Source organism: Prenolepis imparis, unplaced genomic scaffold (genome assembly GCF_030444845.1).
Source record: "Prenolepis imparis isolate NDT839.2.m4 unplaced genomic scaffold, iyPreImpa1.0 SCAF_2, whole genome shotgun sequence".
Classification (NCBI taxonomy): domain Eukaryota; kingdom Metazoa; phylum Arthropoda; class Insecta; order Hymenoptera; family Formicidae; genus Prenolepis; species Prenolepis imparis.
Genome location: NW_028141160.1, coordinates 10,241,881 through 10,260,723, shown reverse-complemented (window position 1 = coordinate 10,260,723; position 18,843 = coordinate 10,241,881). Strand labels below are relative to the sequence as shown.

At 37.3% G+C, this 18,843-nt stretch overlaps 2 protein-coding genes across 7 annotated transcripts in view; one reads left to right on the top strand and one right to left on the bottom strand.

Annotated features, from left to right (window-relative positions):
* Window positions 1–18,843, bottom strand: part of Glurib (Glutamate receptor IB) — a 223,378-nt gene that overhangs the window by 92,917 nt on the left and 111,618 nt on the right. For all 6 annotated transcript variants that reach the window (XR_014424809.1, XM_083032497.1, XM_083032495.1 and 3 more), the window contains exon 2: window positions 4,946–5,098. Coding sequence is in view for 5 of the 6 variants with exons in the window: in XM_083032497.1 (XP_082888623.1) it covers window positions 4,946–5,098 (153 nt within the window). In the remaining variant the exon portion in view is untranslated. The remainder of the gene's footprint in view (window positions 1–4,945; window positions 5,099–18,843) is intronic.
* Window positions 1–18,843, top strand: part of LOC145933077 (uncharacterized) — a 229,973-nt gene that overhangs the window by 170,652 nt on the left and 40,478 nt on the right. The gene's annotated exons all lie outside the window — the stretch shown is intronic.

Here is an 18,843-nt window from a genome sequence, read left to right as displayed (position 1 = left end):
ATTTAATTATAATCTGTATTTTAACGAAAAAAAAATATAACTTTTACACAAATTTAAAATAATAATAATATAAATAATTTAAATACTATATAAATTTATTTTATAAAAATTATAAGAATTTTTAAGGAGATATTCAAACGCTCTTTTTTACTATGATATATTTCTGATAAAGTAAAAAAGTTTTATTAGACTATACTTTTAATAATACATATATATACTTTTATTAATAAATATTTGACTGACAATTATGCTAATTTCATTTAGTTTCGTTCCTCATTCAACAGAGAATATAAATACCTTCTCTCTACCTCTCTCTGTTCCTTTCTTCTAGTAATTACTTAAATTACATTTTAATTAAAACGATAACACGTGACTTGTGCTTCCATTGTGTGAATGTGTAAACATTGTAACCATCGTTATCTTTCGTCCTCGTCACTCACGTCCGCGCGAACCAATGTTTGCATTCGGATTTGCTATGCGGGCGTATAATCGCAGGGTTTATCTCGTGCACGTTTGGTTTAGGATAAGAGGATCGAATATTTTCAATATTACATAAAAAAAGAAATGAAGCAAATATATAGAGATATTACTAAAAGAATCAGAGTGTAATCGTTTTTTTGAAATGTGCGTTAATTTAATACTGAGTTCTATATAATATATATATATGTATATATTTAAGGTAAAAATAAAATTTTAATATAATTAAATTTCAAAGATTTAATTCGATGATTTATTTTATAGATGGTCTTTCCAATGGGACTTTAATCAAACAAATCCGATTAATATTTATACAAATGTAATTACGGGTTTATGTAACATAGATTTGCATGTTTAGTGTAAATTCATAATCAATCTCATCCTTCAAATGAGAGATAACGAGAGTTCAATATGTTACGCATTGATTCATTGAGATCAATACATATGACTATCATTTCCCTCCCTCCATATTATGCGATATTAAATAGCAAATACTAAAATAGTTAGCGTTATAGACGTACGTATCTATACAAATTTCATGATAACAAAAATGTAATAAAATTGCAGAGGAGATATACACATACAGTATAACAAAACCAAATATTATAGCGATTTAAATACTATAAAATTTCACGGAGGACAAATATCATAAAATGAAACCTTTAACTAACATAGATCATTTAATTAACAATGATCAACGTTATACTATTAAAAAAAAAACGAAAGTAAAAAATAAAATAAAATGGATTAAAAATAAATACCGCATCGGTCGTAAATGTACATTGTAAATTTGTAATCGTCGTCGACTTTCGCCCACCACGTCGACGACGAGCCGATGTTTGCCCCGGGATAAACCACGCGGGAATAGAACCCCGGGATTCATCTCGCGTCTGATTCAGGACGCGAGAAGAAGGGCGCGAAAGCGTGGGATAGGAGGCGAAGACGAGCGACGAGGTGCGCGCGGAAGGGTAGAGGGAAAAAAGGCGGGAAATACCCTCGGGAGCCCTCGGCAGATTTATGCCGGCCTTGGCTGGCTCGCTGGCGCCCCGTATACATTCATCCCTCTCTGGTCCTGGCGGCAGGATGAGGACACGGCTGACGGGGAGGAGGTTCTTCCTCCCTTCCTCCTCCTCACCGATCCTCATTCTCCCGCTCCCGCGGGCCAAAGGATCTTGCAGGATATTATACGATATGCACCGAAAGTTGATAGATGGCTATTACGTTCCGCTAAGACGAGCGTACCACGGCACCGCGAAAATTCTCTCCCTCAGGACTCTCCGCTTCCACACCGTGTGATTTCTCAACGGAAAAAACTCCCCTGCCCGCGTTTCGTCGCCGTCGTCGTCCCTACGTCCGCAATAATTTTCGGTTCCCTTGATGGGCGACCCTTCTTCGAAAACTCGCCCGGGGGTCGACTTTCGCGCTCAGTAACGTCCGGAGACCGAACGTTATTGAAAATATTAAGGGGTCAGATTTATTTAACGGTTTATTCCTTACTTCATATTTTAGATTTGGCTCGCGGCTGGTTTCATATTCGCACACCGTTCGCGTTAGGTTACAATAAGAAATTATTAATGTCCTTGCGTGCGTATGTATAGATGGATAGAAAGCGATTTTATATATGGAACATGAATATTCTGTCTTTCTAATGGCGCCTGCTTTACTCTACACGTTTGTTTTATCGGACTTCACATGTAATGCTCAACGAATATGAATGAAGTGTATTGAAATGAAAATACGTATGCATGGTTAAAAGGGAGAGACGGTCCAGTTTCATAATGATTTTCGCTGTCTGTTATTTTCTAGGTAAAGCTATAGCTCTACCATGACTGTATAAAATTGAATAAATGTTACGAGAAAAGGAAAGAAGATGGGAGATTTTTTTACGAAAATACTATGCAGTAGATCGTTTTTCTTTTATCGTGAGAGAACGCTTCTCTCTATTCCACAATGACATTTGCTATTCAACAATTCGTGGTAGATAATTAAAATTAATATAACCATGGAGTTATCTAGCAAAATATCAACTATATGAAATGTAAATGTTTTTAAGCGTACTCGCATTAATACTATTAGAGGAATTTTTGACGTACTAATCCTAAAAAAAATTCTGCGACCTAATTATTATATTATTATTTTATAGATATTATTATATGTATGTAATTAACACACATTTAATCAACTTTTAAAATTTTACTACTCTCAATGTAGATGTTATTTTTTTTATAGATTATATAATAATAAAAAAGACAAATAATAAAATAACTTTGTTCTCTATTAACTTTTTCAAATTTATATATACACACGAATGCCAAAAGAAAAGCCACTCCATCGTCTTAGCGAACCAAAATATTAAGCGGGATGCAACTGAGCAATAGATTTGCCGAGTAGAAAGCAGTCTCACTATGGGATTATAACAAAACCCTTGATCCGGGTGAATCGACCAACGTTAATACAATTAACGGAGCTAAGTACTGTAACACAACTTCCCTACCCCTTGGCCCAAATATTTGCATCGCCACGACGATCGCCAGAATGAATCAGTTTGTCGGCGCGAATTCTATTCACGAATTCTTGAGTTAATAGAATCGCAGCGGGTACCACGACATACCATATTGCCGTGGGAAATTGCACAAATTAATTTTCACATTTTATTCAATGTAAAAGGAAATTAATCAATCATCTATAAAATTAATCTTTTTCTTCTGAATTATTTTTACAGAGCTACTATTTAGCGACTCTTAGCTACTCGGTTTATTTATATAAAGAATAAACACGTGTTTGATATTTGAAGAAATTCGAAAAAGCTTCATCTTACAATCATAAAATTTCTTTTCTCGTACGACACAATAACTGCGAATTCGTCGATAATAGGAGACACCGATATCTTTGGCACTCCCAAGTGCCCTTTGTCTTTCTACCCGCTTACGGTTCCAGTCGACTTCAAAGCCGGAGACCAATGTAGCTCGATTGGACCGACGTCCCTTGGTTAGTAGCCGTCAAACGGTCCGCGGGTATAACCTGGTCGATCAGCTCTTTCGAATTTCGATGTTATATGCGACAGGCGACAAAGTGAGAAGCTACTATGAATTCCGAAGTGAAAGGATGTCGATAATGCGGGGGCAGTCACAAGCATCAATTCGAAGCAAGAAAGACGCGATACATAATACAATCTACGGAAAAGGTTTGTCGGAGAAGTAAAATTTTTATATAAATTATAATACTAATATCATTATTATACGTAATTAATTATTGAGGATAATAATATCGTCAATTTTATAAATAATGTTGAGCGTGTGGCACAATAGTAGAAGTGTCCTGCAACACGTTACGGTCAAAGAAAGATATACATTATATCTTCATTAGAAACGTGATAACTGTTATCGTGAAAATTCACGCCTGCTACGCTCCGGCGTAAATCAGGATAAGTGACATGTAATAGCTCTTCGGATAATTCCGGAACTTCTCACACCATTGAGTGCTGGATGGCACCATTGAGAGCAAGCGAATGTCGAATCACGTAGTAACACAACAATGAGACAATTCCACTAACTTAATCGCACGATTCAACGGAGTTTAATCACAAAATTGAGATTATAATCGACGAATTTGAATAAATCAATCCCCGCAAAATTTTTACATCATCGCACGGAAGAAAAATTTCACGAATAATCATTTCGTTTTTGAAACTTTGTCTATAAATCTTAAAACTTTGCAGATTTTCGGACAGAGATTCCACGTAAAAAAATAGTGTTTTTATATTGTTACACACTTCTTTGTAACTACAAAATTGTATCGCTATTAATCGATCGGCTCCAACAAGACGCGCTTTTTTAGAAGCAAACGCAAGAGAGCTTCTCTTTCTGTCGTTTGTGCCTCATAGAGTCAGGAAATGAAAGCGTTTCGCCACCCAGGTAGCGAGATTAGTATCTGCGCCGCTATAGAAACGAAACGTTACTTATTTCATATCCGACGCGAAACGCTGCGGCGTATTCAATGGCACGGAGATGTCACGCTTCCGGTACATTCACGTACGCGCCTCAGCATTGTTGACAAGTCACCGCGCCTGACACCGGTACAGATATCGCTAACAAAACGCGAATCGATTTCCACTCCGCGTGAGACAGAAACAAAATTCCGCGCTCCTCCGCGCTTCGCACGTTTCAGACACTTTAAATGCAGTCATGAAAAATTGTCGGGACAATCCGGAGAAATATTCGCGATGGAATTCGGTTTGAATCGACCGTACGATGCGGAGCAGAGCGACGATCGACGTTTGAAGATGTCTATGAAATATTTAACGGCCTTTGCGAACGTCTATGATTCAGTTTTCTTCGCGAATGTGTCTCGTCGACGTGTAGATATCTACGATTCCCGAAGAAGAATGTTGCGCACACATGCAGCACGATGGTATACGTGAGTTGAATAATTTCGTGGGCGGAAAAAAAGGTATATACTCTGTACTTACTTAGACGAGATAGCTTGTAGGCATCCGCGGTGTTAATTACATCCACGAAGGCTTGCAGCTCGAATTTGCGAGTCGTTATGTTCTGGTTGTGATTCATCATTGCGAACTTGAAGGCGGACTGTACTTCGTCGGTACCTTGCTCGAAAATGGCACCTGAAAACAGAAGATAGCAAAACCTAATTAAATGCATTTTTTCATTTTTGTAACAATGCAAATTTTAAACACACATAAATATATATATACACACGCGCTATGTATATATGTATATGTTGTAAGCTTTTTGCAAAATTAGTCTTTTCATAAAAAGCTCACTCTTTTTGTAAAGAGCTGGATCTTTGAAGAGACGAGCGGCATTTTGTAAAAAGCCAAGACTCTTTTTGTCAAAAGACTGAATTTACAGAGTCTGCGGTATATACAGAAATAAATAAAATTTAATTATTTAATTATGTAAGCTCGTCATATTTATTAAAGTATTATATCCTAAGTATATTTTAATAAGAAAAGTTAGAAAAGACATGTACCCTATACATATTTTACGAAAAGCATACATATATGCGAAAAATGTATATATGTATTTCTCTCTTCAGATTAATTGTATAAATTTTGGAAATTAGAAGTAGAATTCGCGAACTTAGTAAATGCGAGGAAACGCGATTACTCTGCTCGTCGTGAAATCGGATGTGATAATCCGACGCGACACCCTGTATCGGATGTCTGATGTGCGGCGCTCCGTTTACTACTGGCTCACATACGGCGCAGTAGTACAAACCGACGTCTGTTCAGGCAGCGTCTGCATAGGAGGCCTGCGTAATTACACCGATCCATTCGGTTAATAGTCGGTAATACGTACCAATATTAATGCTATCACTCGTCATGTAATTTACCGTAAACCGACTACATATCCGATAACTCGCTATCTATTTCTCCGCAGAGTTGATAAGGCACCGTCGCGATTGTCATAATACACATTTGCATACGGATAAATCCAGGTGGGCGCAAAATTGGAAATATATATTTTGCAGAAACATTTGCGATATCTCTCGATGAAAATACTGACGTCGTCGCACTGTAAAAATAATATGGCTGCATGCATTTATCAAGCTATTTATTTCACGTCAAATGTATCGCATATTCCAGATGCTGCTGTCGATGAAGTGATCGATGATATAACGCTAACACAGTATGCGTCGTATAATCGAGTAACTGTCAGCGCTGAATACTGCACTTTGTGTCTTCGTTATTCCGAGCATCCCAGCGTTATACCATTAATATCTGGCTGGAAAGCGCGAAGGTGAGAGAAGGGAGAGAGAGGGCGCATGGATTTTCGTATATAAAATACGTACGCTTCTCCAAGTTAGTTGCGAATGCAGCGAGGAAGCGAACGAGAAGAACGGGCAATCGTGCGAATTGACAAACTTGTATCGAAATAATTTTCGTTACGACTTTCCAAGTTGTAACGCGCCGAACGTCGCCGTGTGCCCGGGAGCTGTTTTTCCTCGCCCGTGCAATGAGAGAACTTTTCACGCGGCGAATAAGATACGCTCCGAAGTGTTACACGCGATATTATGGCGCCCCTTTTCCCGTTTCATTTCTTCCTCGCCTGTCTACCTGCCTGCCTGCTTTCATGCTCATCACACGTTGATTTTTGTTTGCTTTCATGAGAGCATTTAATTTCGCAGTTTCGCGCGCCGCGTCTTGTGAAATATCGGTAGGAAGTTTGAAACAAAGTAGTATTACGATCTCCGCCCGTGGAATCCCGGCCGACAGTAAACTGAAAGTGGACAGGATATCGCGCTGCAACGTCGTGCGACGTGATTTTATACTTAAAAGCGAGCACAGAGATATATTGCTTTACGCGTAATCCATATATACAGTTATTAACTCTTCGGCATTGTTATACGACGAACAATGCGCTGGACAAGAATTATTTTCCCCAATGAAAATTACATTGTTAGACGCGCTAACGATAAACACTTTTGTCTTCATTATCCTTACAATAAACGTAGAATTTAGATGTATTAAAAATTAATTTATCCTATTTGTTTATTGGTCATGCATCAAGGTTTAAAAAATATTCTCTCTAAATATGTACGAAACATTTAAAATTTCAGATGTTATTCCTCATAAATTGTACGTTTTTATAGCGATAAATTGAAATTATAGCACAATGGTATTCCAATATTAAAAATTGTTGCTACTAAATACTGGATATATTGAGATCCTGCGAAAAATACATCCGACTTAATAATATATTTCGCTGAATCCGCGAATAAGCTTATGTATGCGCGATATTTAAACGATTGCGCGCGCGTATCAAGACACGAGTCGTACCGTAGTGTTTTACGAGGCGCATAATTTTATTATCTCGCTAAACGCACAGAGACGCGCGGTTACGAGATATCCTGTGCGGCAATCTAAGTTATTATGCTCGCTGCACATCGTCCGCACCCGCGCAAAACGCAGCGGAAAGAATTCTCTCTTCCCATTGTAATTCGGACGACGCAGCACGCGATTACCCCACAATAGCGTCGCTAATTATACGTAATTGATATCCCAGACCTATATACCGCTTATAATCTGCTTCCAGCCTTAATTCGCGGTTTATCTCGTACGGAACTCTTGTCTTTTTCTCTTTCTCTCTCTCGAATATTCGACAAGATATTTAAATTGTTGCGCGCGCGGACGGCCTTTGGAGCAAAATTATCGGGACGACGATAAAGGGAGATTATTATTGCACACATGTGTGCTTAATAATTAGCACACGTTGCAGGCGATTAATGCCTTTGAAGCGGTTTTATGCTGTCCAAGCGAGACAGGAGATTAAACCGAAAGACGTTCATCGTGCGATGAACGGTCCACGTGATATCGGGCGTCGCGCTAATATCATTTGATTAAAATACTTGAAAGGGACGAGACGGAATTCGGTCCGCGCTGTGTTTAATACGCTCTTTCGCTCGTTCTCGCCCTCCCGTTCTCTTTCGCAAACACGTTCTCTTTCTCTCATCGCCGTATACCGATATACATATATTTGCTCTGAATATCTTCGTCGATATTAAAATTGTTTTACATTTCGTGCCGCGAACGTTTCGTTAACCAGGATGAAAATCGGCGTCAGCGAAAATACAACCGCGTAACTGGATTGTAATTACAATAAAATCCGCAACGCCGCATTGCCGCCAGCGACACATTAAGCTAATATTAATTAACCTGCTCTTCGTTCACTGTGTCAAAAACGGCGGAAATTTGCGCGCTGCAAAAATTTTGCCAACTACGAGAAACAATCGCGATGAAAGAGGAAAGGTAGGTAACGTTTTATGTTATAATTTAGGTGGTTCGCAAATTCATTGCCAGCGGCTAAAAATTATTTTAATAAAAATTACAATATAATTTTTGTAATCGTTAAACATACTGTAACATATGAGAAAAATTTTTATATAATAATATTATTATAATAATATGATAATTATATATTATAATATAATAATATATACGTATGATATTTTACAAAGGAGTATTGTAATTATTCAAATATTTTGCTGCACAAACAAAATGCATAATCGTTAACAAACAATAGAACAAATGGAATTTATAATTGGTGTAGTAATAAATAACTTAATTTCATTATATTACAGCTTTACAATAAACGTTGTAGAAGAGAATGTAATTTGTGCTGTAAAATTTTTTCCAGAGTAGTAATTGAAGTAATGCAATGCTTGTAAATTTGAAAGAATAACACCGTTCAATTTCTAGATTAAAGACGCACACCGTTATCATGTCGGCAACACGAAAGTTTGACGAGTTTTAACGATAAACCTATATCACTCCGTAATATAGGTATTTATGATGCATCCTAGAGAGAGGAAACTCAGCGAATATATTGGCTTTCCCTTAAATACGACGTACAAAACTTGGGCGGTAAATCACTGCTTAGGGCGCGCTTATTACACAACCAGAGCGTATTCTTATTACCGGTTGACGAGAGTTGGCGGATTAATTTAGATCGCAACTGTATAATGAAACGATGAATTTGCTATAAAACCGCAACTGATCGCTAAACTCGATTTTCACGACGAGATCGTTTTATATGCAAAATATGGAGCTATTAGTTTTCCTCTGTGGACGCGCGCGATAATGCGTAGCTGGTAAAAGGGTTTCGTTCAAATATTCCAGGTACTCTTTCGTACACACGTATGTAGAGAAACGTATATGCGTCTACGACGATACAAGTCTGCCGTGTGCATAAGTCTAGTCCTTAGTCGTAATACTAGGATAGGTACTTCCGTTTATATCCGTGCGCAACAATGATGGGGCGCGGGATGAGATAATAAAAGGCATAGGAGTTTTGGGATCCTTGACGAGATATCTCTCCCTGTGCCAGGCTTATGCGTAGACAGACGCACTGACATATCTCGCTCGCTTAGATATGTCAGTGCCTTTAAACACCGGTCTCTACGTACCTGTGTTTATCTCCGCGCGCGTTGACAGGTGGGGCGCCGCCGCGCGTCTATTGATTGGTGCCCAGCTTCCCCACCAGTGTCTCACACCCTCACATCGATTTTCTCTCTCAGTCGCTCGTACAGCAACCCTGGCTGTACCACTCGCCCTTTAGCTTCGTTCTTCTCCTCTCCTGCATTCTCCTCTCTCCCTTTTTCTCCCTCTGTCCTCTTCCTTTCTCTCCTCTCCGCTCGTCTCTTCTTCATGCTTTGTCTGGTCTTCTTCTTTCCTTTTCTCTCATCCCTCTCATCCCTCACCCTTCTTTCTTTCTCTCTTCGTCGTTATTCTCGTTCTCGCGGTCTCTCCACAGCTGTCTGCCTTCCTATCATTTTCCCCCTTCGATCCTTCGTTTTTCTCCATGTCGACCAATAATTCGCTTCCTTTTTATCCTTATTTTCTCTCTTTCGTTTCTCGCCCGCATACTCGAGAACCGCGGAATCTCCACTATTCCCTCGAACATATATATATGCTCTCCTCCTTTCCCACTCGTCTTCCGAACTCCGATGCTTTCTTCCTCCCTTTTCCCGCAGCTCCTATCAAAGCCGCGGTCTCCAAGCCGATCGCGCCTTCTCTCCCTCCTATCGTTTTTTGCACGCGCGTTCGAGATTTTTCCCCGATGCGCGGCTTTTTCTCTCACTGTTATTGTCAATTGAGCGATGCGGCAGAGACTTTCAGTATTTCCGTGACGGCGACTTCAATACTTAATAAGTATCGGAAAGTATGATGAACGCTATATTTATATCGGCATTGCCCGTAAGACCGTGAATATGATATTGAAATGTGGACTGACAGTAACTGTGGCATTCTATTATTCGCCGTGTCTGACTCGTGACGGACTGTGACCACTGAGCCGACGTTCAATTCAATTTGCGAAATTTAAAATCTCCCTCTTTTCTGTCTCTCCTAAGAAAAGATACATTTGCATACTTTCCTTCGAGGGCTTGAAGGCGACATCATTTTTAATATCCGTCACACAAGCGCGGAAACAAAATTATATTAAGATATTTTTGCCGGAATGTACATGTAATTAACTGTCAAGCAACGGGAGTGGATTTATTTGAATCACTCAAATTATGATGGATTAGCGACCATGGAAATTCCTCTATGCGCATATCCATTTTCATTGTATGTCACGCGGGTGTTTTGCGCGATCTTTCACCCCTTCTCCTACCCCTTCCCCTTCGTAACCGTTGTTACTCGTGGACTATGAAATTCCTCCCTCCATGCAATTAAAACGTTTCGTTGTCGGCAGTTCCGAGTTTCCTGCGTGATTCTAGTCACAACCGAAATTATATGGAGAGGCTGCAATTGGAACGGTACACACAAGTGACTATTCGAATAGTCCAAACAATGCTAAACTTGTGTACGACTTGCAACGATCACGATCGTCGCGCGATTGTATCAGTCGGTGGATGGGCTGTGAGCAACTTCGGCGGTTTATATAATCGCGAGGACAGTCAGAAATTTACATAACTAGTTCGCGGTTTATCCTCGCACAAAAATAGAATCATTCGGGTGTGTGCGTGCGTGTATCGTCGGTGATTTGCACGCGCGACTAATTGTAAGTACCGGAAATTGCAACTCCAAGTCATTTAGTTTGCGCGTAATCGTAGTAACTCGAGTTTTCTAGTCGAGGGTAAAATTAAAGTTATTTTATCAGCAACTGAATTGAATATCGATCGGCGCCGCACGCGGGAGTCCAAAGCTTTTTTTTTTGTTCCGACGACGGGCAATATTCGTTGATGCGGATTGCGTGTCGCCGACCGAAAATTCGATTGCCGATCGCGTCTGACCTTTGACTGAAACCTTCGTTGCCGTCACAAACCATTAAAACTTCCTTTAACTTCTCTCACGCGATTAGAGTTCGCAACCTTGTAATTGAATATCGGGGACAATATAAACGGCTGAGTTGACAGAGAGACCCAACTCTGACGGGACCGTCATCATTCTCGGAATCTAATCGTAGCAATTTTCTTTTCGCGAGAAAGATATTTCGAATGCAACGTCCCATTGATCGAGCACAAAAGCAAAGTTTTGAAGATTTTTTAACGATTTTGATAAAATATATTTATCAATTAATTACGCAATATAACTTTTTTCCAGAATAGTTTTTACAAAATAAAACAATTATATACTCAAAACTTTGTTAAATTTTTCTCTGAGTAACACGAGATATTCATTTTTTGAAATATTGTATTTTAAACGATTAGTTAACTTAATGAAATCGAGTACATAAATAACTCTGCGTAATTTCAATTGCTTTTCAAACGATAAATTCTACAATATTCTATAATCAAATCACAAGTGCAGTAAGGAATTCTTATTGCAAAATAATTCGATTAGTGTATCGACAAATTTTGCTTCGAATTACGTCGATTATTCAAGTCTATTGTTATCTACATTCTCTTATACCATATCAGTGCCTTATCGGTGCCACCACTGCTTGTAACACTATGGGCTCTCATATTTATGATACGTTGAATTTCCGTGCCTCGAGTTCTGCGCGTTTATCCCTGAATTATTTGACAAGGATAATACAGTATTTTCGCGATTATTCAGTAAACCACCATATGGAATCCCTTGCCCTTATCGGCTGTTGTACAGAATAATAATCTATGTACACCCGCTACGATTGCATCGATTGCTGAAATAGACGCCAAATCGCAGAGATTAGTCAATTTAACCTTAGGCTATAATAAATAAAAACCTAGTATATTTCGCTTTATATAGTATTTATTTACTTTTAAAGGGAAAAATTCTGCTCTGATTACGGATGTGATCGTAAAAATGCGGCACCACCAGTGCCGGCTTAAGTGCATTTGATAAAATAGCATCCCTTTTTACAGTATGCTTTTGTCTCGAAATAAGTTTGCGGTTGGAACGAGAACGAATCTGTACGCTTGTTAGCTGCGCGTTTTAAGCAAAATAATAAGTCCGTGGCGTAATCCTCTGCCGTCCGAGTGCGCGCATCTCGTAGAAGTGCATCGCATCTCGGGTCGAGAGAGACAATCCGTAGATGCGAGACGTTTCCGTAAGGTCACCCAGCCGTGCACTCCAGCTCGGCAAACGCCTCGGCTAATCACGAGTCAGCCTTCGCGACAAATCCAATTCAGCGACAATGACCTAACGAGGTAACTCGATTTACATCCATACCGAGGATACTCTCCGAGGAGTCCGAAGGAGAGACGAGTGACAGCGAACGGGTCGCGCCACGACGTCTTTCTCTCGTCCTCCGGTGAGAGTGATCCGATATTGTATCCTTTAAGATATTCCGGGGATTTAAATTAAGTTCTTATCCGCAGATATTGAATCCGCTTTATGTTAATACGGTACGCTTCCTGGCACAAGGGAGCTCACCAAGAAAAGAGAGAGAAGGGAGGGGGAGGAAGAAAAGGGAGAAAGAGAGATGGGAGAGGTTGAATAATTTCCGAAAGCTCCTCTCTCGAGTGGGCGACTGGTGGAGAAGTAAGAAGAGCGCCGTCTTGATTCGCTTCTTTCCCGCTTTTGATGGGAAGAAGTTCGAGAATCGATTGCTCGTTCGTTCGCGCTATTTCTGCCGTAGATCTCACTTCGAGCATGACCTCGGCGCGAGCGGAAACTTTTTCGAACCCGCAATGAAAGAAAAAAAAAAAAAAATTAGACGACAGTACCGATTGTTTAATACGAAACTTTGCAATATTGACTTTAATTAGCGTGAGTAGGTTAATGTAACTTAGTACTTAAAATGATGAAAAAATTGAAGGAAATTAATGGAAATACTTGGTAATGTGAATGGGACGTAGAATACGAAAATCGAGTTCGGTACGATGAGGGTGGACTATGAGTTTTTATGCTGATTGGTTGTATGTTGTATTATAACGTGGATCGTGGAAAGCTCTAGGGCAATTTAAAATATTACCGCTTGCAAATATATTTCGATAGTACTCTCGAAACGGAAGCTTTCAAATTATTATATTATTCACTCTTCGCGAGGAACGACGAGTCATCGAATCCACTTCGCGGGTGCTAATTCAGCTCTTAATTTCAATCGACCATAACGCTCAACGAAGGGCAAAATGAAAGTCGCTCTGAACGTGGTAAACATTTTAATTACCGTCTATCTCCCGCAATTATCCGATTCGCCTCCTCTCTCTCTCACTATTTCTCTCGTGTCATAGATATAAAGCGCATAGTGAAATTCCTTCATATTTCCATTCCCTCTATTCGCAATGGAATAAACTGAATAAAAGATTGAGTTTTTTCGTTCTCACGGTGTCGCATCGGTACGAAAAATTCTTATATCTAGTCACCAGTTTTCTTCGTACTTCAATAATGTAAAAAATAGCAAGATTCCTTTTTGTCCGATTATGAGATGGTTCAAGAAGCTTTTATGCATTCATGATCAACGTAATACGTTATCAACAAATGCCATTGTAAATCGCGAGAAGAAATTCCGGCACATTTCTCGATACGACCAAATAGTCTTTTCTCTTGAGCAATTATAATTTCAATTGTAAAACAACAATGCATCATAATAGCGTGTGATAATTACATATATATATATAGAATGCATTAAAAAAACTGATTGTATAATTACATATATGAAATATGTAATATAATTAAATGTTTTATCCTTTCTACTCTTCCTATCTCTGTGTATTCTTAAAATTAATATTTTTTGACAAACAGTGAAATAGAATTTTAATAAATTAAAATTAAATAATTTAAATGAATAATTAAATTATATTATATACACGTGTTTGTCCTTTGTGGAAATATACTTTGCTATTGTTTAAATTTCAATTGTGATTTTGGTAGGAAAAATAATTTTATGAAGTTTTTGTGTCAGTGCATAATTGAAACGAGACAAACAGATTGCTACCCTTGTCTCGTCCGTCAGGTGGTTAGGCTGGATTAAAATTGCGCGTATCTTCGCACACTCCGGTACCGTATAATTTCCTGTTTGTTGTTTGTCGACAGCGTTGGGCCGGGCGCGCGTTCGTTGAATTCCGCAATTCGTGAGGCACACGCGGGGCAGGGCTCTCTCGTTACGCGGCAGATTGTACCGCGCGAGATGCATCCGGCCGCAGCGTCCTATCAAGATAACCTATGTCGCGTCGGATAATTAACTAATAGACCGCGATACGTGAGCGAAATACGTATCTGGTTCCCGCATCAACGGGCGACTCGCGTTTGAATCACGTCGCGCGGTTCGTCCATAATTATATTGAGGCTGGCTGGAATTGCAACTCGGTTAAGTATAAATTTAATTATTGTTAGATGCCTCCCGTAATACATTGACGACATTAACGTTTCGTTACAGAGCCAATTATCTCCTATATACGTATATACATATATATACATATATACATATATGCACTGGTGGATCCTGAAAGGGGGGGGGGAGTTAACCCCCCCCTTGCAAATTAAAAGAAACAGTTTTGCTGAATTTGTTTAAAAAATATAAATAAAGAAAAACAAACATTAAAGAGTTATCGATGTCAGGATCCGCTAGTGTATATAAGTATAAGATACACTGTAAATATTACACATTCAAGGAGTTAAGTATAGATTAAGTCAGACATATAGGACGAAACGATTAGATAATTTCATTGCACGAAAATAATTAGGTGAAATTCTTTGTATCTATATAATATATATTATATAGATATAATATATATTATATATAATATATATAATATATATAATATATATTATATGTATATATATTATATAGATATAATATATATATTATATATATATTATATAGATATAAAGAATTTCGCCTAATTATTTTCGTGCAACGAAATTATCTCATCATTTCGTCTTATGTCTGACTTAATCTACACTTAACTCCTCGAATGCGTAATGAGTATAATTTACAGTGTATCTTATACATACATATTGTATATATTATATAGATATAAAGAATTTCGCCTAATTATTGTCGTGCAACAAAATTATCTCATTATTTCGTCCTATGTCTGACTTAATCTACACTTAACTCCTTGAATGCGTAATGAGTATAATTTACAGTGTATCTTATATTTATATATATATATATTTTATATATTATATATATATATATATATAAAAGTATAAGATACACTGGAAATTATACTCATTACGCATTCAAGGAGTTAAGTCTAGATTAAGTCAGACATAGGACGAAATGATGAGATAATTTCCTGTCACGAAAATAATTAGGCGAAATTTTTTATATCTATATAATATATACAATATGTATGTATAAGATACACTGTAAATTATACTCATTACGCATTCAAGGAGTTAAGTGTAGATTAAGTCAGACATAGGACGAAATGATGAGATAATTTCGTTGTACGAAAATAATTAGGCGAGAAATTCTTTATATCTATATAATATATATATATACACTGGCGGATCCTGGGGGGGGAGGGGGTTAGAACCCCCCTCTTGCAAATTAAAAGAAACAGTTTTGCTGAATTTGTTTAAAAAATATAAATAAAGAAAAACAAACATTAAAGAGTTATCGATGTCAGGATCCGCTAGTGTATATAAGTATAAGATACACTGTAAATATTACATATTCAAGGAGTTAAGTATAGATTAAGTCAGACATATAGGACGAAATGATTAGATAATTTCATTGCACGAAAATAATTAGGTGAAATTCTTTGTATCTATATAATATATATTATATATAATATATATAATATATATAATATATATTATATGTATATATATTATATAGATATAATATATATATTATATATATATTATATAGATATAAAGAATTTCGCCTAATTATTTTCGTGCAACGAAATTATCTCATCATTTCGTCCTATGTCTGACTTAATCTACACTTAACTCCTTGAATGCGTAATGAGTATAATTTACAGTGTATCTTATACATACATATTGTATATATTATATAGATATAAAGAATTTCGCCTAATTATTGTCGTGCAACAAAATTATCTCATTATTTCGTCCTATGTCTGACTTAATCTACACTTAACTCCTTGAATGCGTAATGAGTATAATTTACAGTGTATCTTATATTTATATATATATATATATATTTTATATATTATATATATATATAAAAGTATAAGATACACTGGAAATTATACTCATTACGCATTCAAGGAGTTAAGTCTAGATTAAGTCAGACATAGGACGAAATGATGAGATAATTTCCTGTCACGAAAATAATTAGGCGAAATTTTTTATATGTATATAATATATACAATATGTATGTATAAGATACACTGTAAATTATACTCATTACGCATTCAAGGAGTTAAGTGTAGATTAAGTCAGACATAGGACGAAATGATGAGATAATTTCGTTGTACGAAAATAATTAGGCGAGAAATTCTTTATATCTATATAATATATATATATATATATATATATATACACTGGCGGATCCTGGGAGGGGAGGGGGTTAAAACCCCCCTCTTGCAAATTAAAAGAAACAGTTTTGCTGAATTTGTTTAAAAAATATAAATAAAGAAAAACAAACATTAAAGAGCTATCGACGTCGTTGATCCTGGAATAAAAGCTAATCATGAAACTAAAAATATTAAATAAAATAATTTTGCAAACCCCCCCCCCCCCCATTATCGAGGTCAGGATCCGCTAGTGCATATATGTATTCTAGATATACATATATATATATATATATATACACATATATATTGATGTGGATTTTTTTATGAAATGTTTATGACGAGATATCGTCCACAGTTGCTTTTTCGTCGAGCGTACTTGACGAATTTCACTGGATTAATGTTAAAATATTTTTCCACGATCGCATCCATTTTGAGCCGCGTGTTTCGCTATATTCCGAAATAATCGCGTGCGTTATGCGCCCAAAATTGCAACGTCACACACCGCAACACGCAGGTAGCACGCGTTTAATACGCTCGCTAAATGCGTTTCGGCTCGTTCGTGTTTACAGCGAACTCGTCAGCGAGCTCGTAATTTAGTTATATTTGTATATAGTTATAAATGAAATGTAAACGTTGTTATCATTAGATATCATTGTGCATGACACATCACGCTAACTACATGCCTTCATACAAGCGTATGGGTAAATGTAGCGGCGCAAAGGACAAAATAGGACATACACAGTTATTATTAGTACCTCGTAAATACCATATTGTGTCGGTGATCTAATTAATTTAATTTCTTCGTACAGTTAGCTCTCTGTATAATTACGTTAGTCGCATCCGGTTCAACTGCGCTACGTGAGATAACAAAATAAATGATCGCGTCCCACGCGTGTAATACAAACGAGATTCCTCATCGTAGCAAAGTTCGGGAATTAATCAAAATTTCAGGTTCGTTCAAAATTGCACGATGACCTCTGCCATATTGTATATTGTAATTACAAATTTAATTAATTACGAAAAGTGATATGATACCACCACTTTATACTGTGTAAGAACTGAACGGTGATAACCAATTACAATGTGCGATACTCAGTTAATTAATTACGCATAATAAATTGTAATACGCAGCATTTCATTTTGTAGCGCGTTTACGCAGATTTTTGGGGTGAAACGAAATTATATTACCGTTGATAAAAACTTAAAATGTAATTAAAAAAATGTATATCAAAATATTCTATAAAAATATTAATAAATATTATATAAAATATTCATGCATTGAAGAGGTACGTGGAGATACGTATCAAGCTCTATTACTTTGTTGGTCTTGTTGTTACGTTATTATTACTTCGTGGCAGGAAATATCCCGCCATGAAACAAAACAATAAAATAGACGTAGCAAACGAGAAAATACGCGTTTAATTACTTTTCAACTTTAAATTGTTTTGAACTATTGTTACGCGCTAGTGAAAAAAACAAACTATTGAAAACGATTGAAATTCTAGAAAGTTGTTAGAAATTGGAAAAATAAATCGCTTAGTTGTTCGCGTCAACTATTACGCGCAACAGTCTTCACTGTATATTTACAACATGATTATGCCATGCAGATCGGGCATACCTCGTATCCATGTAAATTGGCAATCACCGTCGAAATTAGTGTTCCCCCGTTAATGCGAGCTTGGGTCAACACAATTTGCTCGGAGTATCTATCCATCAGAAATCTCAATCCGTCCGTCGGTAATTTTATTCGTGTCCAACCAGGATGTCCGCCCACGTTCGGTCGTACCCATTTCCCTCCCAAGACTCGGCGCATTCAAATACCTGCGCACGCTTTTCCCCTAACAAAATTTAATCGGCATGATGGACAGGCGCGGCAGTAATACGGGATGTGCGCAGAAATTGATCGATGAAACCTGAGTAATACGAATAATTCGATTGAGATATAGACGTTGTAACGAACGAAAATGCTACAAGGAAGTAAACTCAATTAGAGCTATCGTCCAAACGTCATATCTGCTAAATGATATATATAAACTTAATGCA